The 27,336-nt window shown below is 43.0% G+C and overlaps 1 protein-coding gene across 3 annotated transcripts in view; it reads left to right on the forward strand.

Annotated features, from left to right (window-relative positions):
- The first annotated feature begins 264 nt into the window (after window positions 1-264).
- Window positions 265-27,336, forward strand: part of srgap2 (SLIT-ROBO Rho GTPase activating protein 2) — a 65,758-nt gene continuing 38,686 nt past the window's right edge. Inside the window, exons 1-2 of one of the 3 annotated variants that reach the window (XM_086198954.1) lie at window positions 265-347; window positions 1,879-2,035. In XM_086198954.1, coding sequence (XP_086055080.1) covers window positions 1,969-2,035 — 67 coding nt within the window. In that variant the 5' untranslated portion in view covers window positions 265-347; window positions 1,879-1,968. Of the gene's footprint in view, window positions 348-1,541; window positions 2,036-27,336 lie in introns of those variants that run through there. The other 2 variants (XM_086198955.1, XM_086198953.1) reach the window with 2 other exon arrangements.

Consider the following 27,336-nt stretch of genomic DNA (forward strand, 5'->3'; position numbering starts at 1 on the left):
AGACCGCAGCCCGGGCTCCGATTGGCTACCTTCCGCAGTAACCCATATGATTGGTCACATTTATCACTAAGTCTGAATTCAATTGGTTGTAAATTCGAATTGACGAGCCCACCGTTGGCGAGTCTTCAAAGTTGACTGGCGCAATAGCACGTCATTCATCCATCTTTTGACCAATCACGATGCTCGGGGAACAGTCGACTTCCTATAAAATTAGGCGGGGCTTTCGTTTTAAATGAAGGGACCTTTTTTCTTTACACGCCTCTTAAGCTAACAGACAGCTTAAACTACATTTTTACCTTCGAAGTATTACCATTGATACATGAGACACATTTCCACCGTGTCAAGCAGTGAGTATGAAAGAGAAGAGCCACGTTTTTTCTTAAAAAAAATCTTTTCGGGGAACTAATTGATATAAGTTGGCAGGTCTTGTCAAGTAACCATGAACTCAAATTTCAACAGAGTTCTATCCACATTTCAATGCAGCATGACAGAATGCTGTAGCTCTCTAAACATGAAGTGCTTTGCTCATTTCAGCCCTAGAATGTTCCTCAAATTCTTCTAAAACAGCCTTTAGATATATAGAGATTGTATTGTCTTTTTGAGTTGTTAAACACTTTGACACTCATGGACAGAAACAACTGCAAAGTTTGCAAGCAAGCGAAACAACGCCAGTTGAAAAAGTTTCACCAATAATCTGGAAGTTTTGCAACTGTTTCCCAATCATACCTTTTCCTCTGAGCTGTTATTTACTTTCCAGCATTTGAAACAACCTTTGGGTTGTATGGAGTCCTGGAGTGACCACAAAGAGAATAAAAACGTTTGGAATAAAAATCAAGGCCAAGAGCTATAGCTTGTTCCCTCAGTTCATTTATTTTGAGGTCACAATATATGTTACCTTGATTGAATTTAGCTTGGTGAAACCACGTTCTGTTTGCATCCCCTTCTGTCTAGAACCAAATTAGAAAGTAATCAAACCTATCAGACGTTGCTTCTTCCTGCTCTTCTGCCATACATCAGGAATGTAGCTCCTGGTTGCTTCTGGTAGTTGATGATGCCACTGGTAAAACAGAGTAGTGAAAAGTTGCCCTGGAAGCAACAAGCATTCATGTTATAGAATAAACACGGCTGTAAGCAAGTAATATCTCATTACTTCAGAATAATTTGAGGGAACACATTATGCATACCTCATGTCCTCAAAACATCTAAAGTGAGGGAGCAAATTATATGTTGTGGCCTCAAAATGACTATATGGGTGGTATATTTGAGGAAACAAGTTATAACTATTTTTCTCTGTTTATGATCAGAAAAATCACTTTATGGCTGCTTCAGGGCTCTGTAGATAATATTTGGTATTTGCTGATGATTTTTTTCCCCTAAATATTCATACAGAGCCATGATAATACCTATGGTCTTTGTTAAAGGGTATGTCAGGGTCTTAGTTGCAGCAGTGGATATGTGCATCCCCGGCTGTCCTGCGCAGTGGGGCCGAGCAGCCAGGCTCCAGCTCTGTTCGGTTCCTCCTCTCTCGTACTTCAGGGAGGAAGAGTGGGCAGCAGTTTACTTCAGACGAGCGGACACACAACTGGGAGACCGAGAGCCGCTCAAGGCTAATACACTACAAACTTGTGGAGGTACCGGCTGATGTTTAAGGGGGGATGAATCCCCCTTTACTCGGAAGTTTTTTGCACCGTACCGGGTTTAGAGGAGGCAGTGAAGCGCGTACGGGAGCGGAGAGCAGCAGCAACAGCGGCAGCGCCAAACTCACAATGCGCCCTGAGTGAACAGAGGCTGTGAGACAATACCGAGCCGCGGGAGCACTGAGGAGCTGCAATCTCTCATCTGGGCACTTTTTAAAATTCGTTTTTTAATCTTTTCCAGTGTGGTTCTCCTCCCCCCCAAGGCTGATTTATTGATTCATTGAGACAAAATTGACTTCGCAACGACAGCATTTGATCTCCAAACTCAGCCATGACGTCTCCGGCGAAATTCCGAAAGGACAAGGAGATCGTGGCCGAATATGAAACTCAAGTTAAAGGTAAAACTTTTTTTTTTTAGATTATTTTTTTTAAAGCGTCTTGCTAAAACGAATGGGAAATGTAGTTGTTAATCTTTGTTACTGCAAATGTGTTTTTCTTCACTTCACTGCCCCCCCCTTTAACTCTCTTTCTCCCTGCATTTGACCATTTATGAAGGTTAATTGACATTATGCGGCATTTCCAGATGAATTATCTAATTGAATGAATACACAGATCATCCTGACCGGTGTGTTCGAGCGTGTGATCGCTCGCCTTTAATGCAGCACACAGATGGCACACAAAGACGGGAAAGAAAAAAAACCCCACCAGAAATCCGTGCTGTTTGTCCAGGTGTATGGTCTCTGAAGACCAGCTAGTGTGAGGCATTGTGTATTGGTTGTGCAGACCACTACCCAGAGGGTAGGCTGGGGTTTCGACATGGAACAAGGCAGGGCGTTTTCTCTCCTGTCTCCTGCGTGTCTGTGCTGCTGCTGCTGGTGTGTGTGCAAATCGTCCGCGGGGGCTGCACACGTGTGTGTGTGTGTGTGTGTGTGTGCGCGCGCGCGCAGATTGCAATGAAATGATTAGTAAAGCTTTTTCATTGATCACTATTTTAATGGTGCCAGTGATATGGGAGAGTTAGGTGTGTGTGTGTGTGTGTGTTTGTGTGTGTGTGTGTGTGTGTGTGTGTGTGTGTGTGTGTGTGTGTGTGTGTGTGTGTGTGTGTGTGTGTGTGTGTGTGTGTGTGGAGGCTTCTGTCGTCAGGCAGGCGCATTAAACAGTGACAGCGAGTGCTTATCAGATCTGTAGGTAATGTGGTATGTCGGGTGGGGAAGCGCAGATGTAGCAGGAAAGAGAGAGAAGGGGAGACGTGGAAGAAGGAGAGGACAGGATATTGCCTCGCTCATGAACAGCATGTTTCCACTGCTGCTGCAGTGACAGATCAGCAGATAGGATGGGTCACTACCTTCACACCCACCTCTTATGCTCTTCTAGCCTCTCCCCTGCCTCCTCCTCAGAATACTCTGATGTTAATACACAGGCGGGTGACAAAGTAATGATAAAACTAACTTGAAAGGCCAATTCAAGCCTCTAGCTGGTGTAAAAAGTTCTATGACTCTTTACTATTGGAGGGAAAACACTATTTTTTTTCTAAAGGTTTAATGTTTTTGTTGTTGTAAACTACACTGTGATTCAGATCTTTTTAAAGCCAGCATTCAGGGAGCTCTGGCTCCCTCTCCCCCTCTGGATTTATTACATTTCACCAGTCATTTAGGTTTATCCCACAATTTTTCACTCATACACAGTAAAAAGCACAGGAGTCCTGGAAGTAGGAGCGTCCAGAAATCAAATGTTGTCCGCTTCAGCGGCCTCCAGGTACAGTGGGGGTGGCAAGTCTCTGGCACCTTTTATTTTTGAGGGTCCAGAGCTGAAACACTTGGGAACCCCCTGATAAAGAGGGGGATGCACCGATCAAATATCGGCCTGATGCTGATTCAAATAGCTAGATTGGATATCTGTCTGATTTAGTTCTATGGTAGCGGACTACGTCATGCACCCCCTTTGTGTCTGTATACGTGGGCTATATTCTGAGGGAGAGTGAATTACATTACTTTTGTTTTACAGTGTTAAGAAAGCAAAAGTCATATTGCTGCATTCCTATGATCCAAACCTCACTGGTTGGATCCCTGCTTCCCTCAGAGACCTTATCAAGGTGTCACTGAGGGAGATCCTGAACCTTGAGAAAAACCAAATATAAATACAGTCAGACACCGAAGAAGCAGGTCAGTCTCTGTGCCAGCTGAGCTCTAATAACATGGTTACTCAGCTCTGCTCATGTTTACCTGCTTATCTACAAACTCCTTGGGCTGTCACCACAGTGACATTAGTGCTGTTGTCTCCCAGTGGACCAGTGTTCATGCTCAGCAGCCTGTGTGACAGCGTTCTGTCAGTACTGCATTGTGGGTATTCTGTTGTGTTTACCAGTCTATGGACTTAATGTTTGTCCATCGACCTCTTCGCATCGATTCCCTCTGTCAGTTACTTGGCTGCTCCCGAGTGAGCAGCAGTCTCTCTCTCTCTCTCTCTCTCTCACTCTCTTGCTCTCTCTCACTCTCTTTCTCTCGCTCTCTTTCACTCTCTTTCTCTTTCTCTCTCTTTCTCTCACACACATACCATCCTTCCTAATCTGGAATGACAGGATGAAAGAGTAAACCTATGTGTTTCTCCATGTGGGTCTGGGTGTCTCCAGATGCCATCGCATTCCCGGCAGTCTGCCTGCTCTGACAGACACAGACAGTCTGTCATTAGCCTGTTCACTGCTGTTAGCGATTCTTTAACGGAGTGGGACAAGCTGCCTAACACTAGTAGCTTTATCTCTCTCATAAAGAAAGGAATCTGTGGGGTGTGTGTGTGTGTGTGTGTGTGTGTGTGTGTGTGTGTGTGATTATTCTCTTTTCTCAACATCACTCAATTTCAACTTCCTTAGATACCCTGCAAAAGTTTGAAGTCGATCAGATGAACTGTAGTGCAGGAAAGCAGAGATTGTTATTAGAAAGGTGTGTCGTGTTTCTCTAATCTGTAATGGGTCAAACTATGTCCCTGCTTTAATCAGTCAGCGGGAAAAGTCTTTGCACACACACTTTCACAACACAGCATTTGGTCTGTTTGAATTGAACTCTACTGCAGTTTGGGTGCTTGTGAAAGCAGCAATCGTATCCTGGTGCGGTCCAAAACAGCTGGTCCAGTCCGTTTCCAAGCAAAGCTGCAGTGAGAGCATAATCTCAACATGAAACAAATTAAAACGCAAAGGACTTCTGGCTGCCTGGTTGTGACTTAGTAAACAAAACAACATACAATATGACAGGGGGATTGTTTGCGAGACATCTGTGGAGTTCGCACCTTCCAGCTTAATGTTTGACATATTTCACAGAATTTTATGAGCATGTGTCCTCCTCTGCTCCTTTTGTGTGATGTTTTTAATAAATTTGGTGCACCAATTTAGTTCAGACTCATCAAAGACAGTTGTGAAAGAACCCCAGACAGACTGGAAATACTTAAAATCCTCATTTGTACAGCAGAGTTTGGTCACTTTGGGCTTCATGTGTTTGTCCAGGTAGACTTTCAGGACCCCCTTTAACATCAACATCAGAAAAAAACTCTTAAGCTTCTTGCTTCTGTGTAATTAAAATGCCTTTATTGTACTGGAATGCTCACGTGGGACCCTAGAACACAAACTCTTCACCTGTTTCAGTATCAAGCCTTCATCAGGGGGTCTGATGAAGATGAGAGGCAACGTCATGTTTTTATGTCCTCGTCGCACCTCAAACACACTCTCTAGAGTCCAGGAGTTTCTCCTCCCTTTTCACTTAATGCCTCCACCTGCAATTTTCGTTCGACCAGTGATCACATCATCACGAAAATCGGACAATAACATCCTGCTGTCGCGCCATCAAACTAGAGCTACTGTGGCCTCTTGGGAATTTCTTTTTTTAGAATTTGAAATTGCACAAATCAAAACTTTTAACAGTTGACTGTGGTGGATATTTAGACCTCCGTGACCCACGACGTCATTCCCCTTGCACTGGAAGTGAATACCACCATCCTTTTCTCAGTGTATGTTATTTCACACAGGCAGAGTGCTGATACTCTAATGTGGGATTTTGGCTGATACAAAGAATTTTCCCTCTGCTCAGGAAGAGTGTGTGTGTATGTGTGTGTGGAGAGTGAGACACAGGGTGACTGGTAAAATTGAGAGAGGAAAAATAGAGCAAGAAGAATGAAAGTGTGTGTGTGTGTGTGTGTGTGTAAAAGGAGTAGGAATGTTCTAACACAGATGCAAATGGTTATACATGGAATTAAGGAATGAGCTTATCACCTCACAATTGTATTTCACAGAACACTTATTAGGAATTGAATCCAGAAGTTTTTCTTTTAGAATGACTGACTTTCTCAGGGGTTTTGGCACAACCTTTCTCTGCCTGTGTCTGTGTGCAGCCTTTATTCATGGCGGTACATCATTATGGGGTTATCAATCAATCAGCAACTATGCCATAGTGTTTCCAACTATAATTAAGGCACTGGGAAACATTTGAGAGGAAAACTCTGGAGTGCAAGTCTGTTAAAAAGTTTGACATATTTTTAATTTTTTCACATTCTGTCAGTGTTTCACACATCTGGGAACATTAATAAAAAGCTGCCTTTGCACACACTGGCACACGCAAAACTACCATTGATAAACTGTATTGATTGCTGTGTTTTGTGGTCTGTCAGAGAAAACCAGAGATATATGTACGGCCATCCAGTCTGTTAGTGTGCTGAATAACTCTTATTGATTTTTACACACAAACACAAAGGAACGCATGCTCAGAAAGCATCTCCAAATAGACTGTGTTATAATTTTCCAGGCAGGATAATAAACCCATCCAGCTCTGCAGATGTGATACTGATATTTCTCCTGGAAGAAGAATGTGTGCTGTAAACCGAAAGTGTGCATCTGCCTGTGTTGCTTACTGAGCTGTGTGTTTCCTAGGCAGGCAGTGAAACATATGATTTAGGATAAATGGCTGCTTTCACCAGCACACAATAGAAAAGGTGGTGACGCAGCAGTAGGTTTGTCTGCAAGCAGGCTTCAGGGTCTTTGTGTGAGTGCGCATGTGAGGCTGTACGCCTGGGTGGATTAATTCTGTTTGAGTGTGTGATAGACGTGTGTTTGATCAGGAGGAGCAGAGGAACTGTAGGGCTGTCAAAACTGGCCATAAACATCATGCGGGTAGAAAGATGTACCTGTGGGACCCCAGGTAGTGCGGCGGACTAATGTGTCCCCTACTAACACGAGGTTTCACCGGTTCCATCTGGGTTGGTACAAAAACGGTTGGCCTTATCTGGCGGGAAGCTGGATGTGGGTATGTTTCTTGATCATCTGGTCAGTCGGTGCTCCTGTTTGGGTGGGAAGGACACTGGGGGGACTGGTGGGATCCTGCCACATGTACACTCTCCTCTGCATCAGGTGAAAAGATCCAGCAGATGTCGTGTTGTCCCAGTTGGACTGAAGAATGAAGAAGTGATCAAACTGAAGGGCAGATGAAATCAGAATAATGGCTTTTGCTGCGGTTGCGGTCACAAGCATGAGAAATGTGTTTAGAGAATGTGGGGAGACGTCTGTAAACTAATCAATGAGGGGCATTTCACTGGCTTTTTGTGTGTGTGATATTTAACAACTTGTTGTCGATTACAAATGAGTCCAGTGGTGCAATTACCAACCACAAGTCAATCCCAGAACTCCCTACACACTCTACTAGTGGGTTTGTCAGAGTGTTGGTAAAATGTGTGTGTGTATGTGCGTGCGGGGTACTCTGAATTGAATTTGCTGACCAAGCTTTAAATAATCTGTCAGGAAGGATGTTAGCATGAGGTTCAGGAGTCAGGCTTGAAACACACACAGACCATACAGGGAGTGTGTGACCCTTCCTGTTAGGGCCCACGTCTTTGTGTAGGGGCGAAGGAATCATCTGCCTTTCACATCAAACCAACACACACAAACAGATGCGGTGCAATTAGACTGCTGTTGTTATTCCAGCATACAACTACCGGGGAAGAATCAATTCCTTGGAAGTATGTTGGTTGCAATCAGACTTTCTTCCGGGTTACCTTTAGCATCACTTTCTAAAACAAATTAGCAACAAGTTCCTGTTGAACACCAGACTTTCATTCAAATACTATGAAAGCAGCAGCAAGTTTGTCTCCTTGTCTATCCAAAAAATGGGTTGTTTGCACCTCAGCACCATGATGACTTGACCACACCATAATGTGTGCACATGTATTTTAAAAGTCCAGTTGTAGTCGGACTAACACATTAATTCCACCTTTTTGCATCTCAAAGTCTTCAGTTTAGTGTTCTCATTGAATGGAGCTGGGGAGGTTTTTAAAAGCGTAAATATCCTCAATTTCCTTTGAGAAATCACAGCAGAACACTGCTCCATACCAAGTATCCCACCTGCCTTTCAGCGTGTGTATGCTGCAGTCACTCACCATACACTATCAGCAAATAACACAAAAACATTGATTTTTCTTTCCTCAACCACCATCCGACACTTAGTATTCTTTAGTATTTGACAGAACAATTCACTACAGGGCATCTCAGAGAAATCCCACCGTGCTAAACTTACTAGCACAGTGTGAGTTGCCCTCCTTCAGTGTGGACACACGCACACACACAGCACTTCTTACAAGTCAGTGAATGTGTTATTGCAATTTGGATTTAGATGTCTAAGCCTCCCCCTCCTTCACTCTGTGCGCTGTTGATAGACGAGAGATAAAAGGAATGCGTGCTTTGCTAACTGCAGCTCCTACCACGTGACGTGTAGGTAAACCGGTGCGGGAGAACCACAGCACCTGGTCAATCCAACCCTGCTGCCTGTTTAATGTCAGCGAGAGATGAAGGGGATCTAGAGGCTTGGAGAACGAATGAAAAAGAGAAATAAACACATGCAGAAGAAGAATGCAGTCAGTACAGCCAAGTGGGTAAGGTCAGAGTTCAACCTTCAGATGACTGCTGTTCATTGGTACCAGATGTTCCAGATGCTCTGATTGGGCAACAGATGTTCTGTCTGCCTTGGTTGGCTAACCCTCACACTCTAGCTGCCACCCCCTTTTTAGGCCTTCAGCATACAGGCATGTCAGGATTGACTGAAAACTCCCTTCTCGGCATATCAGGTGTTTGTGTGTGTGTGTGTGTGTGTGTGTGTGTGTGTGTGTGTGTGTGTGTGTGTGGATCAGCTATCTTTTGAGGACCAGTTTGACATTTAAATCATCATAGTTTGGACATTTTCAAAAAGCAAGGATGTTGTTGGTTGCTCCTTACTTTCTTGGACAGCTTCAAAGGGGAGTTTGATGGTAAAGATTTAGTTTTGGGGTTACAGTTCAAGTCAGAGGAAAGGTTGGGGTTGTGGTGGTTAGGGTTAGGAATGCGAATGCATTACATTTGTGTGTGTGTGTGTGTGTGTGTGTGTGTGTGTGTGTGTGTGTGTGTGTGTGAGACTAGTGCCCACATGAATCTGATTTGTATGCCCAGTCAATGGGTTGCCTCTTGCACTGACATTTTGAAATAATATTTATTCATGCAACACACACACACACTTCATCCTGGCTAGGGTTGTTACAGAATATTCACAGTTAAAGTAAATAATCAAATTGTACAATGAAAAGGACATCAGATTGTGGGTCAATAGCTGCTCCACCAGTGCAGTGTGACTCTTGACCCTGGGGATTGAACCAGTAACCTCTGATTACAAGATAGCAACTCAACCCTCGGAGTCCTGCCACCCTAGAACCTTTCTTTAGAAAGAAATGGCATTTTGACCGACCTGATCCTAATCCTGGCCCTTTATGCAGCCCTTCTGGTCTTCCTTGGTCTCTCCAAGGCCCCTCCCCCTGGCAGACTTTTTGAAGTTTGCCAATCAGCCAAGTCTGCTGAAGGGCAGCCCTCTGTTGTCCTACATGGGTGAATTGAGCAAGTGACTTTTTAAAGACGTCTGTGTCAATCAGATGTCCTTATACACTTTTCTGCCCCTACATGTGACTTTTATATTTCATCATTTGAAACCACGTTTTATGTAAATATCTGACCTTGTAACGATGAGAGCATTTACATGGACTACAGATTAGTGTTTTTGATCTGTTCAGGATATGGAGTTTACGCGCACACAGAAAAACCTGAATATTGATGTTCCTGTATACATAATAGATATCAATGTCCTGGTTTCTTATTAATGCATGTTATTTTCGCAGGTGTTGTAATGTTCATTTTTTTCATAGCACAAATGCGGAGGAGAGTTTGCAAAATTCGAAAGAAGCTAAATTACAGCTACTTCTTTGTCTCCGTATGTTTGGCCAAGTAGTAATGTCCCTTCAGCACTTTCAACGTGACCCAACTTGCTCCGCCGTACATGTTGGGAAACCGGCCACCTGTAACCTGTCTGTCATTGACTTAAATAGGTCAAGCATGTTGATGCTCCCAATAATATTTAATTCTTTCATTACTCAGAGAAAAAAAAACTCAGTTTCTCTCGTTACTTCAGCCATGTTTGATTTAATTTTTTTTTTTTTTTGTGGAAGTTCTCCAGGTTGCAAAAGTGGGTGACAGAAGTGGGGATAAGGGTTTATCCCCACTTCTGTAACCAGGTTAAGATGTTACGTGCCAAATGAAAAACGGAATAACAGAATACTTAAAAACAACCTGATCATAACCAGGATATTTAAGTCCATGTAAACACTCTCATTATTTACACGACAGAAATAGAAAATGTGGAAAATCCTCTTCATTTTTTCTGTTTGAGCGGAGGTGATGTGCAAACGCTTTACCTCCTTTGCTCGTAAATCTTATTGAAATTTAGTCGACAACATAAAACAACCAGAACTGATGAGTGAATTCCACCTGAGCAATTCAGTTGTTCAATTACTACCATGAAAAAATCCTGTAAATTCAATGTCTCTTTTGATCAGCCATTACAAATACACACTTTACAACCACACAGATGGTTGACTGTAATTTCCTGTGCAGTTCATCTCAAAGATACCAAATCTGTCAAGCTTAATTTGGAATAAATCTGTTCTGAAATATTTGATAAAACGGTGGTGTTATTAAAGAAACATGGTGGACGAGGTTTTAGACTTAATACCCCCGTTGCTTCAATGAAGTGATGGAACAAGCTCGGTACAGTAATAAGATGATTTTTCCAGACGTTAAAACTACAAGGAGGAAGAAAGGGTTGGAGCGCCGGATTTAAGGGATTAAAAAAAAAATCTTGGCCATTAATTTGCAATTTATCCCAAAAATATGACATTTTTTGGTTGGTTGAACTGGTATGGTATGGTAAGGCGGACGCATTTTTATCTCACAGTTGGCTTCAATTGTGTGTGTGTGTGTGTGTGTGTGTGTGACCTCAACCTATAGTTAATAAAGAGGCCTTGACCCCTTTTAAGGTACCTCATTCACATTTCACTCTCTTTTTCTAACCCCCGCACACACACATATATGCACACACACACACACTGAGCAACAGCAGAGCAACTGGTAAGAGTGTGTAAGAATGTATAAAGCTGCAGTCCCTTACTCCCTCTCCTCCCTTTTCAGTCCTTTTCTTTTCTCTACCTACATCCAATGAACAATCACACCATTGTGGAAAGAACCACTGGTTTTCAACTCACTTCTCCTTGCTCTCCCTCTCATTTTCTGCCGCTACCCCCCATGATGGTAGGAGGTGTGTGTGTGTCATAAGCCTGTCTCAAGATGTTATGACACACACACACCTCCCTATCATCATTTTCAAGATTTCTGCATGTGTGACGCAGTCATACATGAGCTTTTTTTTCACACCAGACACTGACACACAACCTGCTGAAGGAGGATGTTTGTGTATGCTGGTGAGAACATCTTTTAAGAACAGAGGGATCTATATAAAGCTGAGCCAAGCGATGACAAAGCCCACTCATATCCTCTGTAAAACAATCAATAGAGCAAACGTCCAGCTGTAAATAAATAAGAGAGGGGCCGAGCAAAGAGAACGAGCGAAAACACAACAGTAGAAAGGCTGAATAATGTTCCCAGGGGACGCCAGAGGAAACAGGTTGTGTTTGAACAGCCCTCATACGTGGCCAGAGACCAGGAGGAGAAAAAGCAAGGAGCCAGGAGGGGAAGGGGGGATGGAAAGAGGAAAAGAGTAAGGAAAAGGAGGAGAATATTTCAGTAGTATATAACAGGAAAGAAATCCTGCATCTGCTCAACTGTGTTTATTTTGCATGCACTTGTTTTAGCCTTTTCACTCCCCATCTCCGTCTCCCTCTTCATCTCTCCTTCCCCCCTCCATCAGCAGCTTCTCTCTGCACGTAGACAGAGTTGGTTGCTAGGGTTACTGAATTGCCCCCATTTTTCTGGGTTTGTGAGGAGCAGAGGGAAAATGAGAAAGAATAATGTAGATTTGTCTTCCCTGTAGGGTCTGGCTAATCAGGTTACAGTTTTACACACACACACACGCACACACACTTTTGCTTTGCTGTCCTGCTCTCCTTATTCTTTTTATTGCTTTCCTTCTCTATGGTGTCATTGCTGTCCTCATGTCCATCAGGGGGTGTGTGTGTGTGTGTGTGTGTGTGTGTGTGTGTGTGTGTGTGTGTGTGTGTGTGTGTGTGTGTGTGAGGGAGGGAGGGAGGGAAAAGGGATGAACAGTTTAATTAAAGAAAATTCCACAGTGTTGCTGATGTTTCTGGGAAATAATTTGGCCTGTCATAGGTGTTTTAAGCTGCATATTTATGAAAGCCTGAGGTCACATTTAAAGCTGCTCCATATCAAGCACTCTAAATGAGTAGGAACTAAGTGCTGAGAGGTTGGCAGCGTTGTGTTGGTATAAAGGTGAGAATTTCAGTATTGCGGCAAGTGCACGCGGGCGTGTGTGTGTGTGTGTGTTGGAACTGAGCAAATCACTGCACTGGCACTCACCATTTGGGTTCACACCTTAGCTAATGTTGTTTTAATGAAGCCATTCATCAACTCTTCTCAGCTGAATCTGCATTACTTGCATACGCACACACACACATAGACACCCTCACGCTCCCTCTCCTTTGCATAAATGTGTGTGAGAACACAGTGTTCTTCCTCCTGGTTAAAGCTGGGTATCATTCAGAAATGTTCAATCTCAGTCATACCTTGACTTTGATACCTGCTCCTGAACATCAATTTTATCAAATACAGTTTCACAGAAAGAAAATTACATAGGTTACACACTGTGATAGAAATCTGGACTTTTATATCTTAGCACTTTGACATTTTTTCTGCTCAAATTTGTGCAACTAATAAATTTAAAAGCTATAAAAGCCTGAATGACACGGGACCCTTAGATTAAACGATCGCTCCACCCCTGTGCCACTGTCACTCCTCCTGAAGAAGTCAAAACCCCACATTTTCTTTCTCCAATCATTTCTGCACCATCCCAGCCACTGAATTTTACAGTCTATGGTCGCTGGTGCATAATTACACACGCACTCTCAACCGGCCTCTGCTGGGAGTATCGTAGTGTTCCTGCATGGTCAACCATATGTAACAGCCAATCACAGGCAGTGTTATTGCCTCACTGATGCTGATGAGATTAACTTCCAGGTCCTGTAATGCATCATAGTGTATCATGATACTACATGGTATCAAAACAGTTCAGTCGATGCCACTGTAGAGCTAATGTTCAGTATTAGACTGAACCCTGGCTGCTGTGTGTGTGCACCAGTTCTTTTTAGTGGTTCCCAGTACTATCAGTTGTGCTCTGGGGATTTCTCCCATATCCTCCCAGTGTGTGTTGCCACACATGCTGGTTTGTTGTAAGTGCTGAGTCAAAGCTTTGAATGTGAGAAAACTGCACTCGTTCTTGTTCCCACAATCATCATCCTCTCTCACTCTCTCTCACACACACACAACTTCTTGCTGCTTGTCTTCTTCTCATCCACATGGGAGAACAGGAGTCTCCTTGGGTGCAACCAAGGAAACGTGACAGTATGGGTGCCGGCACACAGTACAAAGAGGCAAGATGTCACTCATCCTGACAAAGGGACGCCGTATACACGGTTAATCACAGCAATCTTTCTCAGCTGCTAACATCATTCTGATCTGACAACTGAATTATGCCAGCACGTGACACCAATATTGGTTCAGATCAGCCCCTTCTTGAATTCTAATTTTATTTTCCCATTTTCAGGATCTGAAATGTAACTTTTTTTGGGTTGCTATGAAATCTAAATCCAACGTATAAGGAAGTACATAATCAGATGCAAGCTTTTGTGGTGACAGCAAGAAGTTCACAAGTGACAGCAGTTTCATATAGATGTGGTTAGACACGCCTTCAGAGGATGTCCCAACTTGCCTTTTATTAGTATTTGGGTGTGGTTGTATGAGCGTGTTTTTTTTAATGCGTTTATGTATTTGCTTGTGTGTCAGAATGACTCGCTGCCATGATAGGCATTGATGATCCCTCCCTGAAAAATGTGGTTTACCTGCTGCAGGCGTTGTGCTGGAGCTCCTCAAAGACAGAAGCGCATACCTGAGGCTTGATAGTCATCTCACTGTTTCTGCAGGCGCCTGTCGGCATGCTCTTTCTCTTCCTCTGCCTCTCACCCAGTGTGGCCAAGGAGGAATGGTGTGTGTTTGTGAAGATCATACTGAGATGTTCTCTTCACTCATACGTGTGTAAGCCACTCCTAAGGCTGTGGAATATGTGCTGTCAAACTAGGATTTCTCTCAATCTGTCATCGAACGTTTAGTGTGTTTGCATCTTTGGTTGATAGATTTCATCCACTTAGTGACACGGTGGTCAGCTGATACTGAAGACGAACACACCCTTTACAGTTTGTTGAAGTCCAAGTTGGTGTTTCAGGTCCCACATTGTGTGTCTGTGTTGCTTAGTTAGCAGTTTTCCATGAAAGCTAATGCATGTTGTCGTTCAGGGTCTGTGGCTCTTGTGCAGCAGGCTGTTGGTGTGAGTCTGATGGTACTGCTGTTACTGCTTTACGCAAGATTAGATGCATAAAGTAGAAGATTACATCCTGGGATGTTACTCGTGCACAGTTTGCTTTCGATAGCCTGCCACCCTTTAACTGTTTCTTTTTTTCCCCCTTTTTTTAAATGACATGACAATCTTTTTTTTGTAGTCCAGGACTGTGTGGTGAGCAAGAAGGAGTGAATCTGCGGCTCGGCCGGATCTTTCAGTGTGGAGTCTTCATGTTCCCCCATGTCCAACAGACTCTAAATTGAATAGTTGTCTCTATACGTTGGTCCTGCGGTGAACCGCTGACCTGTATACCTGCCTCTTGCCCAGTGACATCTTGGCTCCAGCCCTCCTGCAACCCTTAACAGGATAAGTGGTCTAGACAGTGGATGGATGGAGTCTGCTACCTTTAAACTGTTTATATATTTTTTTAAATAATGAGGTGCAAGAGGTGCTTTCCTTTTCGTCCGGTCAAGGGATGTGTGTTCAATTTCTTCCTGCCACCATGTTTTCGCTGTTATTGCGGATGCAGGTGAACGCACGTCAATTGAGCTCCCAGGTCTGCTCTGCAGAAGTCAGCTTCTCAGAGAGGCTGTCAGATGTGTGGTGGACAGAGAGTCCCTTTCAAGAGGAACACACTGGACTGCATCTCCCAGCCTGCATCGACAAAGTGACAGATAGTTGTGATGTAGCTTAATCAGTTGGCCGATAATTCAGGCAAATGGGTGACATTTTTCAGATAAAAGACCTTATCAGGAGGTTGAAAACGTCTGCCAAGTTTACAAATGTTTGTCTTCTCTCAGAAACAAGTTGGTGAATATATGTACATACATACATAAATACTGTGGATTTGTTCATATTATTATTATTATTATTTTTACAAAGTTTCGATTTTTTATCATCTGTGGACATTTATTTACATTTTTTAAAAATAATTCAAAATGAGAGTTCAGAAGACTGCAAATGTGTATACTCGGATAAATATAATTGCAATTTAATTTCAGAAGTGTACTATCTGATGTAATTCACTATAATGGCCTTGAAATGAATCAATATTTGACGTGTGTCAGCTTGTGAGGGCTGATACTGTATTGGCATGTTGATTCAACGCCATTGTATCAACAGTCACTCAACACACCAAGTGTACATAGCTGGTGTGGTGGTATCTGTGTGCACGACAGTAAATCCAGTGTAGTACATTTACAGTTGAAACTGAGCTGGCCTTGATGAATAGTGCTGGTAAAACTTTCCAGCAGTGTATTATGTATTTTAAATGGGCACAGCATGGTTAGCTTAAAATAGTATGAGTGATATTTATGAAAAACTTATTCCATTGTGTCACCCCCCCCTTCCCCCACCCCAAGAACCAATCGCAGACAATCTGTGCTCAATCAGAAACTCTTTATATCTCAGTATTTCAAGTGCTGAAAGTCACTCTTGCAAACTCCAGTGATGCAGAAACACATGAATAGTTACATGATCCAAAATTTGTTTTTTCCAGAATCGAACTGAGAGAATCCCATAAAACAACAACGGGTGGATAATTTGCGGTGCGAGCGCTCAGGATAAACTGTGTCATGGGTGCCAAAACCGTCGTGATAAAAACATTTTAATTGAGCAAGACGGAGCTAGGCAGAGCTGACGGAGCTAGGCAGAGCTGACGAAGCGCCTAATGAGTTACGATCCAGTACAGCTCCATCATCACTAACAGCAAAAAGCAGCGAAGCTTGCAAAGGAATATTGTATCTAATTTTAATACTTCCTGCAAACGGCAATGTTTTTTAAATGCATTGTTGCATTGTAATGAATGGAGGTTCAAAATTAGGGGGTACTCTCTACAAAATATAGCATTGAGACTCATATTATTATCACAATTTACATTTTGAAGGCAGTGCTTAAGTCAGACCAGAAAGGGAAATCTTTTCTCTCAGTCTACCTCTGCCTGTGCACTGGGCCCACAGTGGAGTGTACAGACCATGTGCTGGCCTGCACTGTGGGATACCCCTCTCAGATTACGGCCTTTGCCTCTCCCCGTACCCTCCCTCTGCCCCCCCTTCACATTCCGACTCAGTCCATGTGCTTCAAACAGAGTGGAAATGGGAACATCCCTCCCCTTTTATACATGCACACACACATATACTCATTCCTGTTGTGCAGTGGCCCATGCAGGACAGGGGTTGGTGTGGAATTGAAGGGTGCGTTCCATGTATCCACTGTGTTTTGTATGTTGTGTTAAGTTGCTTTGTTTGGGGGTAGACCTCTTGCCTAGACCTGTGCTGAACTGTAAGTTGAGTTAGACCAAGTGTTTTTTTTTTCTTGGGGGTGGGTGGGGGTTGGTGGTGTACAACCTTGAGTATTATTGATGGAGAGGATGCCCTTTAGCACAAAGAACCCTCCCATCAATCACCTCATCTCATTGATGAAGTAAATGGTCACTTGCATGTTCTGGTGGCCTTCAGCACCCCCACCGGCGCGCCCCCCCCCCCATCCCTTTCTCTGTCTTCTTTCTCTCTGAGTGCATGTTAAAGGTTGCTGCCTGTGACACGTGCACATACGCACAGGCATTCTCAGTGTTTAAAGGTTGCAGTGGGTGGCAGCAGGCTAAGTGGCTGAGTGTGAGTAGAGCTCTTGTCATGTGCTGGTGGTATTCCCTCTGAGGAATGTGGAGGAGAGACGTTCCCACTGCTGGAACTTGGCTTTTGTTTTGTTGTCATCTTGCTCATTCCACCAGATGAATATCGCTAAATTGTCAGAGTAAATAAAACATGTAAGACCATGAGAAAATCAATCAGGATAAAGTGTCACAATTGATTCTGTAGCTACTCTTGACTCTCACTGCACAACTTGTGTGGCACAGCCGGCAAGCTTGAAGATTTCAATCTTGGTTTGATTTGGCCTCAGTGGATGGTGGTAGCAGAGGGATAAAACGGTAGCAAGATATCTGCCCACAACACGCATTTCATCAGCAATAACATGAAAGCAAGCCAAGTAGGTTGCGCTGACTCAGAATATCAATATGAAAATTGTAGGCTCAACATCTGAGAATATTTTTTTTGCGAATTAGATTGAATTTAGACTGACGTGTCTCAAAAATGACCACAACTAGAAGAAAAGTCCTGAGGATCGAGGCTCTACAATTCGATCCAAATCACCGTCAGAAGCCTGTTAGTTTGTGAGATATTCATATGTTAAATGCACGTTGGCCATCATGAAAACACATAATGAATGCACAAAGTTCAGTTGTGTGAACAAACCCTAAGCGTGATACCCCCCCTCCAACAGAATTCCTACAATATATATAAAAATAGAGAGAGAGAGAGAGAGAGAGAGAGAGAGAGAGAGAGAGAGAAAAAATGTAGTTAATGAGCTGGGTCATACAAAAACTGTGATAATGAATAGATTAAAAACAAATTCCCAGTGCTGTTTTTTTTTTCACAGCAACTCTTAGGTAAAGCAGCTATTGTCTCGCTGCACACCACGCTGACACTTAACGCCCATTGTTTTCAGCGTTCTTTGTTACTCATGATGGCCAGGAAAGGCTTTACAGTATGTGTGAGTCAGGTCCCTGGCTGTATCGCTCTCCATTGTGTCCCGCTCTCGCTATGGACCACAATGATGCCCACTGTCCTGTCAGTGAAATACATTGCTGTCATAGTTTACATTCTACATGGTCCGTATGCACACAGTACAGCTGGCCTCGGCTTCTACAGGCATGGGGGCCATTTTGAAGTCATGAATTATGTTGTTGTCTTTGGTACAAGAGAGAGTATGTGTCTGATTTCTAGCAGGGAGGGAGATTTTCTTTCTTTTCTTTTTTTGTATAGTGAAGGAGTGTAGAAAAAAAAGAGGGGGCTCTCTTCTTTAGTGAAGTGTACGCCTGATGTCTGCAAGCTAGAGATTCACAACAGCGGGACTCTCCAAGATCAAACAGGCTTCCTCTGCGGATAAGAAAGAGAACGAGCCAGGCAGAGAGAAAAACACAAGCAGGGAAGAGATAAAGGAAAGCATGAAGCCAGCTCTTTGTAGTCTCTGAGAATCGTTCAACAATAAACTGTACTAATGACCAGTTTTACCTTGTTTTCTGCCTCCTGATGAGACGAATGTCTTAGAGGAGGCTTTGGACAGGTGTGAACCACATGTCTCCCCATGACCTTTGACCTCTTCTGTTCCTTGCCAGTCACTGATTCTGTCTAGGGACCTGCTGACAACTCTCATGGCTTGTGTCAAGAGGGGTGATTGTTGTGTGTGTGTGTGTGTGTGTGTGTGTGTGTGTGTGTATATATATGTATATATATTTGTCAAAACCAGACAACTGTGCGTGTGCGTGTGTGTGGGGGGGGTACAAGCATGTTTATTATGACAGCGTGTGTGAAAACTCTTTTCTCGCCTTTTCCTGAAGCAGCATTAATAATTCAAGACGTTGCAGAATGCTACATTGCTTTTACTCTCTTTCCCTCCTGCTTGATTCCTCCTCTGAATGCTTATCTGTCCCCTTTTTTTATACCCCAATTTAGTTTGGTGCACCCCTTCCCCTCCTCTCTGTCATCAGAATCTATCAAATCTCTCTCACATTTGTTCAAGTCTATTTTCTCTTGCTCCTGTTTTCCCAAGACTTCATTCCTGATGTGTCCACTCCTTTGTTTTCTCTCTCCTCCTTTTAGACCGCTTATAGTTTTGAGAGATCAGAGGGGGGACCATGGATTGGAGCTTTAGAGGAAAAGGTGTGGCCGCCCACACTGCAGCACTCTATTGTGTTGAACTTCAGACATGTCCTGTCTCTGACACACATGCACGTATGGTAGAGAAAATAGGACACGGTGTAAAGCCATCGATCTTTTTGTTCCAGAGGTGTTTTTTTCCTGGTATCAAGTCTGTCCATGACTCCAGTACAGATAGCTTTGTGTTCTTTCGTGTGTCCGGAGCCCACCAGGCAGGTTCCCATGGTGTCACAGGGTCTGCTATGGGGATGTTAGGAGGAAGATGCTGGGCTTTTAATCTGATACCCTGATGCTTCCTGGAGTAGATATCTGTGACCCTCCACCACAGGGAGGTCAGAGCTCAGGGTTAGCTTCAGAGCAGCTGCTTTCAATTTAGCATCTTGTTCATCCACATTCCAGTGAAGGCTAGCTTGCTTGTCCCTGGAGCTGGAGTCCGGTCGCTGGGTCATCGGTTGTTTTGCCATTTTTAAGGGTTTTAAATTATTTTTGTGCATATTACTTGGTTTTAGAGACCATAGTACTGTTCTGAAGTTGTTCATATTTCAGCCCTGTTCTCACTTGACTAGGATTTCTTGAGGATGTCTGAATATTTAGAATAATTGGGAAGATCATCTTAAAAATTACAGCATTTGCCAAAACCCAAATTAGTCCTGTGCAAAAGTAATTTATCCATTCATTTCAGACCTCTCTCTTTGATCGATATTGTTTTGTGCTACTGCAGTTTCCAATCCTGACGGCATCAGAAACAGAGGCAGTATAAATGAGGGTTGATGCTTATCCATGACATTGAGTCTAGCAGTTCTGATGAGTTGACTAAGAATCTCTCTAGTTGACTAAAGCCACTGCAGCAAATGTTTGGAATCACAATACATCAGGATACTGATGATCCGGTATTGTTGTTGTATATGTTGTGATAATCATTCAAAGCAATTCATCTTTGAAACACACCAATGTCTGTGTAACTGAAGAAGTAAAAACTACCCTGGAAAAGGCAACAAGCAGGATTTAATATCATTTCACTGCAATGTGGTGTCAGGTACACGGAACCGAAGAAGTAACGTCAAACAATCTGGGCACTTGGGGAGCGAACCAAGGCAATATGATCTCATTAGATTCTGAATCCTTTCCTGGATCAGTTCCAAAATCGAACCAGTTGTTCCTCAGCCTCAGTTCAATCATCCCACCAAATTTCATCAAAATCCATCCAAAGCTTTTTGGGTAATCCCGCTCACAGACCGACTAATCACATGACCACCCTGGCAGAGGTTACAAAGTGTTAGTGGTGCTTTTAGACACACGCACATGTATACACACACACACACACACACACACACACACACACACACACACACACACACAAAGAATGTGTTCTAGCTTGTACCATAATTCCAAAGTGAAATTGCCACAAACAGGCTAAATATATAAAATATAATAAATTCCATCCATTCCATTTCTTCCGCTTATCCTGTAAAGGGTCGCGGGGGGGGCTGGAGCCTATCCCAGCAGCTTTCAGGGTTCACCCTGGACAGGTCACCAGTCCATCACAGGACCAACACATAGAGACAGACAACCATTCACACTCACAGTCACACCTACAGTCAATTTAGAGTATCAATCAGCCTCGTCCTCTCTTGATGTCTTTGGACTGTGGGAGGAAGCTGGAGTACCAGAGAGAACCCACACAGGAACAGGGAGAACATGGAGACTCCACACAGAAAGATCCTGTGCTGGAGCAGAACCTTCTTGCTTTGAGGTGACAGTGCTGACCACTGCACCACCGAGCCGCCCACTAAAATATATTAAATTGATGCAAACAATACATTTTAGCACTGAACAAGGTTCTTTTATGAAAAACCTGGATACATTTCCGTGCTATATAAGTTGTTTTATTAAATATTAATATTTGGGATCAGTGTATCAATCACAGTGTTTATAGTTACTAGTTACTTCTCCCAAAATGTAACTGTTACTCCACTATGAAAATAACCAGTTACAAGGGAAAGTAACTATTACGTTACTCCTTTTTCTATTAAGTTTAAAAATGTCCATTTTTTTTTTTTTTTTTGCCTATGAGCGCTCAGAAGGAGTCTGAATCAACTGTTGACAACAGCAGCATGTTTTCAACAACATTACGGCCTGTCACTTCGTTAAGTTCTGTCTGTGTCACAAGTTTTGTGAAGCGGGGCAGAAAAATCCAGCTTTGGCTGCTCCTGTCCGTCTTTGTTAGCAGAGCTCACGTTTACTGCACTTGGCTCACCATTAGCGGTGTCAACAGTGTTTCCGGCCGCTAGTTTAGTAGAAGTGTGGGCTGCCGAGAGGCGCTTCATTAAATTGGAGTTGCTTACATTGGATGTTGACAACCTCTTTGCTCTCGCTCTGGGACGACATAACGTCCACTCAACATGTACATTTTGACCTTTAACCTCCATGAAGTTAAAGTAATGCCTATATTTCCATCTTGAAAACGCCGTCTTTCCCCGCGACTCCGGACTCACCATCTCTAATACTGAGGCGGTTATCTCGCCCCTCCCCTCCCCCCTCACCCACAGAGAAAAAAAAACACATGCATTTGCATCTCCTGTGTCTGTGTGAGCCGAGTCGGATGAAGGCTTCAATGAGTAGCTTCAGTAACGCGCAGTAACGGCGTGTTGGTAAAGGCGTTGTAACGATAGTGAAAGTAAGTAGTTAGATTACCCGTTACTGACAAAAGCAACGCCGTTAGTAACGACGTTTATTTTAACGCCGTTATTCCCATCACTGATCAATCACGACTCACAAGATAATATATTATTTATATGTATTTTTTGCTTAGGACTGAACAAAGACCTTCTGACAACCATTTACTCCTCGCTCAAACTGACAGTAGAACTTGAGATAAATGCTTGTGTGTGCGTGTGTGTGTCAGCATGTTGTTCCAGGTAAGTGTGAGAAGATGAAACCTGATCGAGGACGTCCAGCTTTAATTACACACCCATGAGTGTTATCAGAAGCAAAAGCAGCATTGCCAAGCAGGTTAGACTCCTTTGAGGCAGGATTGTACAGTTCTCTACTTGTATCACAACAGCCACAGTGTTAAGTTTGCACAACCGTCGTTTTGGGTTGTTGCCATTAATATCATTGCATTAGCATCTAGCATGTTGTCTTAATGCTTCGAAGGCTGCGGCCAGGTCCTTCTCTGACTGTAGAGCTCAGCATACTCATGATACCTGCTATGACCCAGAGAAGGTGATATTTGAGCTGAAACCACAATCATGTGGGTGGCATGTAGCCTGCTAACCAGGCTTGTTATGTGTGGGAAAGCAAAACAATGCTGCTTATGTGTTTGTGTGTTTGAGCATCACAAAGGCTGCGTTCATACTGAAAGGTCGTCCTTGGGTTGACCTCAGGTGAGTGGTTTATAAACACATCATCGTCTGGCTAAAGCTCAGAGAATGTTGGGAGAAGTAGTTTATTTTGATCTACTCTTACTCGAGGGTTGTTCTACTTTCAAAGCAGAAGATTTGCTCGAGGCTTACTTTAAGGGCTCTGCATTGCGGACATGTGAAGCCTGTAAAACGAAGTTATACGAGGACACAGAGCTCCAACTGACCCTGATTTGCCCTGCTGCAGAGAGATTAATCATATCCATCGCACTAAAGTCACCTTAGAGGAGACACTGCTGACAAGGAGGCTGCAACCTACATCTCACGGCCAAAATTCATAGCCAAAGCACAGAAACTACTGCCTGTTTTAGGGTGAGATTACTGCAATGTCTCTGATCTCCCCAAAAAGTCTATGAAGTGGAACTCGTGCAGAAAAGGGACAGGGCTTAGCTTCGCCGACCTCCTGTTTCTATTAGAGTTTATTTCAAGCACTTCTATGACTTTTTAGTTGCCTGACAACAACAAAAAGCCCCGAGATGCTCCAAAAGCTGACCTTCTGACTGGCTTCAAAGCACACACGAAGCAGGGGAAACGGCTTTTATAAATTATGCACCAAAGTGCTCTGCCCAGGTATAACAAACAGGCAGCCTTAGTGGGACATTTTTCAAAAGGAACTTTCAGCTTCTCTTATTTCTCTTGTGTTTATCCCTTTAAACATTTACTCATTTGTTTTAATTTGTATCTCCTCTGTGTTGCTTCTTGCCATAATTCATGCCCTTGTTTCCATGCTTCAATTGCAAAGCACTTTAAACTGCATTTGATGCATGAGAGGCGGTGTACAACTGAAGCATAAGAAGTTTATTAATACTGTGTGTCTCTTTGCTGCAGCTCATCCTGTAACAGGGATTAGGGAACAATACAGTGCTGTAATTCTGAAACAACTGAGTTAGGTCACACTATATACATGTTGTACATTGGGTTCAATCATTTAATTTCACAATTTTAGTACAGTGAAATGAGTTTATCCACCTCAAAAACAGACAAAAGAGTGCATTACTCTGATATTTAGCCTTGTGACATGAATGACCTGTCTTATACATTTTCTATAAGCTCATTTTCTACTTTTCCTACTGTGCCTTGAGGACTAAAATATTCATTAAGTGGCTAAGCTGGAATGAAAGTCAGACTAGAAAGTAAGCTTTAACCTTACAGTGCTGCACTAAACACTGACCTGATTCCTGCTTCAAGTTCACCCCTTTCACATCCTGAACTCTGCTACACCCAACCTGAGGGCCACCACGTCCCCGTGTGACACATTGAGGGCAGGTGGTCTGATCAGACAGTGGTGCGACTGTATATTAGTCATAGTTCAACTCTACGCCGCGGTAGTTCCTCGGGTAATTACTCTTGTGTGAGGATTACAGTGATCCCATTAGACCTGGTTAAATGTGATCATCGCTCTCACTAGTAAGACTCAAACACCCAGCTGAAGGAGATTAAAGGAAAAGCTAAATGATCTATAGGCTAAAGCGGCAGCGCAAGTGTGTTATCTACTGACTAAAACCCTCATTGTTTATCAGATAGCGCAGCCCACTTAATGATGCGTGCATGTCATTATTAGGGATATGTAATAAAATTGATACAGCAAAGTATCACTATATATTTTCACCATATTCTAGCCCGAGTATGGATGTCGTATCACAGTAATTCCCGATAAAATATTGTGACAATGGACGTTATATTTCAGTGTGTTACTGCTGAGTGTATTGCACAAGAAATTTAGTGCACTGTACTATTCAAATAGAGCTACATTTAATCTGGTGAGTACAACTTTGCAAATATTGTTGTCATAAATTGGATTGAAAAAATTTAACGTATTATTTTTGACTTTTACCGCATCATATTGCGAGGTCCGAGCTATTACCCAGTCCTTATGCACGTTTTATAGAATAATCTGAATTGAATCGTACACGCATGTTAGCCCCCCTTTGAATATTGCAATGAAGGAGTAAAATCTAAAATCTAGTAACACACATTCAGGTCGTGTTCTCTTTTTTTGTCCCGAAACTCTCTACTGAGAAGAAAAAAAAGAAACCAAAAAGAATGAAGGTGTATTTTTCAATGCTTTGATTTCACAGTGTCTCTCCCCATTGCTGCAGTAATTCACTGATGTGCTGTACTGTTATCTTACCACGTGGCTTTAGTTCTTATTTCAATTTAAATAAGAATTGTTTTCAAATAATTATAAAGTGCATCATCGGATTTGATAGTTATCTTCTTTTATTTGAAACCGGCATACACACTCAAGGTCGTCAAAGGTTTATTGTTGGAGTTCACCACGGGCTCAGCGTAAATCAGCCCTCATCTATTTTTAAACCGTCTGCCACCTAAGTTCACTACAATTGTTTGGTTATTGTGAGAGGAACTGAACACCCACCGGTGCTGCTGCAAAGAGATAATGAAAGACGAGCAAAGGGACTCCCAGCTGAGGTACTTGTGCTCTTACACTAAATTGCGTTGCGGTGGTTTGTTGTGCTGAGTTGCTCTCCTCCCGGGAGCCTCCTCGTGCAGCTTGGCCCACTTACTCTCTCTTTCACCTCACGTTCATGCAGTTCTCAGAAAAAACTGCCTGGATAGATAAATGCGTGGCTGGGATTACAAGCCAGGAAGAATTTGACTAAATGGCATAGTGAGATGACTAAACTCCAGCCTGACTGATATATCGGCCAGGGGATTTTATCAGTCCATACTTGTTTTTTTACAGACATATCAATATAGACATATGAACTGACTTCTCATCCATTTTTTTTCATTGAACTAACTTTTTGTATACCACGACAATCAAAGTAATTATTTTACATAGTATATAAAGATTATCGACCATGTGGCTGTCAGAATTTAATTCTCTTTAATATCAGTATCGCCAAAAATCCAGTATCAGTTGGTCTCTTGAGTAAACTCTTTAGTAACATGGAAATGATCATTATTATTTATTGTTTTGCAAAAAGCACTGAAATAAAGAATAGCTGGACCACCGTAAATGTCAGTCCACCTAAAGTGAGCCTGGGTTGAAGATGTTTTTCCTTTTGAAGCTGTTCACTTCAAGCAGTTGTCAAGCAAGATACAGGAGTTTTATCATTTATGCACTGCTAATATCCTGTAGACATATTTGTCAACTTATTACAGAGGTGACATCAAGTTTTATACATTTGGACAAGCATCAGAAATGCCTGACTGTATGCTTGCTAGCTGCAGTGATCCAGTAGAAACCCTGCCGTCTCCATGTTTCTTCCTGTTGGTGCACCTGCGCTTGTTGTCATCATTCTGCTTGTTGTTATTCACTTAGGGTTTTCAGGATTTTGGCATTGACTTGGTTCTTAAGTATCTGTTCTTATGACAGCGCTAATCGTGATAATCCCGCTTCTCTGAGCTGTGCCTCTGACTGCTTCTCCGTGGGGTGAAAACACACCTGTGCAGTGTACACATGTACACATTAGCAAGCATCAGAATGAATTACTGAACAGGAAATCCAGGCAAGGAAGGGAGGGGTAGATTTGTGATAGCAGATGCTGCAGAAACTGATCCTGATTCAGCTTATTCTGCCTTCAGTGATGCAGGACCGAGATCTAACGATGCTCTTGTCTGGCTCTCACTTTAACTGTGCTCTCTGATTGTGAGCCACATGTTTGATCTCCTGCATCAGCTTAGCCTCCAGTACTTTCTTGTACAATGTGTACTTTCATACATTTAACATTACAGCATGTATTGGCTCTCCTGTGTGTTTGTGTTTGGGATATTTTTGCTTGATAAATAAACAACTAACCCTAATGAACTGGTAAATTTGTTTTATACTTTACGCTTTAATTTCCTCCTTTTACTTCTTAAAGAAGACTGTGACAGCAGATGTTGAATAAGAAACAAGATTCAGAGACACACACACACTGACTCTATCAGGCTTTATCTTCATGTGCATCGACACGCCTCCTACAGTATCACTAAATCATGTACTGCACATGCCTCATCTGTGTCCTCTGCCCTCCCCTCTCACGTCTGAGTAGACGTCTGTAGCAGAAGACCGCGGCGACATGACCTTATGGTATGTTATCGACTGCTGTTCCTGGTCCCTGATGAAGCATAGTCCCCCCCAAGCTTTTCCCTCAGCCTCGCCGTCTTCCACTGACACTCAGATAAGGATCGGCAGCCATCAGCAGATACAGCCCTTTAACTCTCTCTGCTCGCCTGCCGCCCTGCTCACCCTCCCTCCTGCTCGCCCTCCCTCCCCTCTCAACTCTCACTATATCCTCTATCTCCATCACCCATTTTCAGCATGCCACTGATGGCTCTTGGAATGCAGCGATAAGAATGTGCTGTGCAATGTTGTCACGTACATATTTTGCATCTTTTTTTCCCCCCCTTGTTGGTTTTGTGTGTGTGTATGTGTGTGTGCATGCGTGTGTGCGTGCGCGCACGCCCCACACAGTTTTCTGTGTAACTGAAGCTGTTGTACACCACTGTTAGATGCCAGAGGGAGGCTTTTACACACTGCGTTAGGCTTCAGACCACTGGTGCTTCCCTCAGGTTTAACTCTAAATGCACCCCAGGCCTGAAGGTCTCTGTGAGTCACTGGTGCTGACCACTTTGGTTCTGAGGAGGGAAAGTCAGAAAGATGAGGAAGAAAATGGTGAAATTGGCAGGGATTAACACACCATCACTTATT

The sequence above is a fragment of the Aulostomus chinensis genome, chromosome 3, assembly GCF_037954235.1.
Source record: "Aulostomus chinensis isolate RoL2024-O1b breed Wild chromosome 3, RoL_Achi_v1.0, whole genome shotgun sequence".
NCBI classification, from domain to species: domain Eukaryota; kingdom Metazoa; phylum Chordata; class Actinopteri; order Syngnathiformes; family Aulostomidae; genus Aulostomus; species Aulostomus chinensis.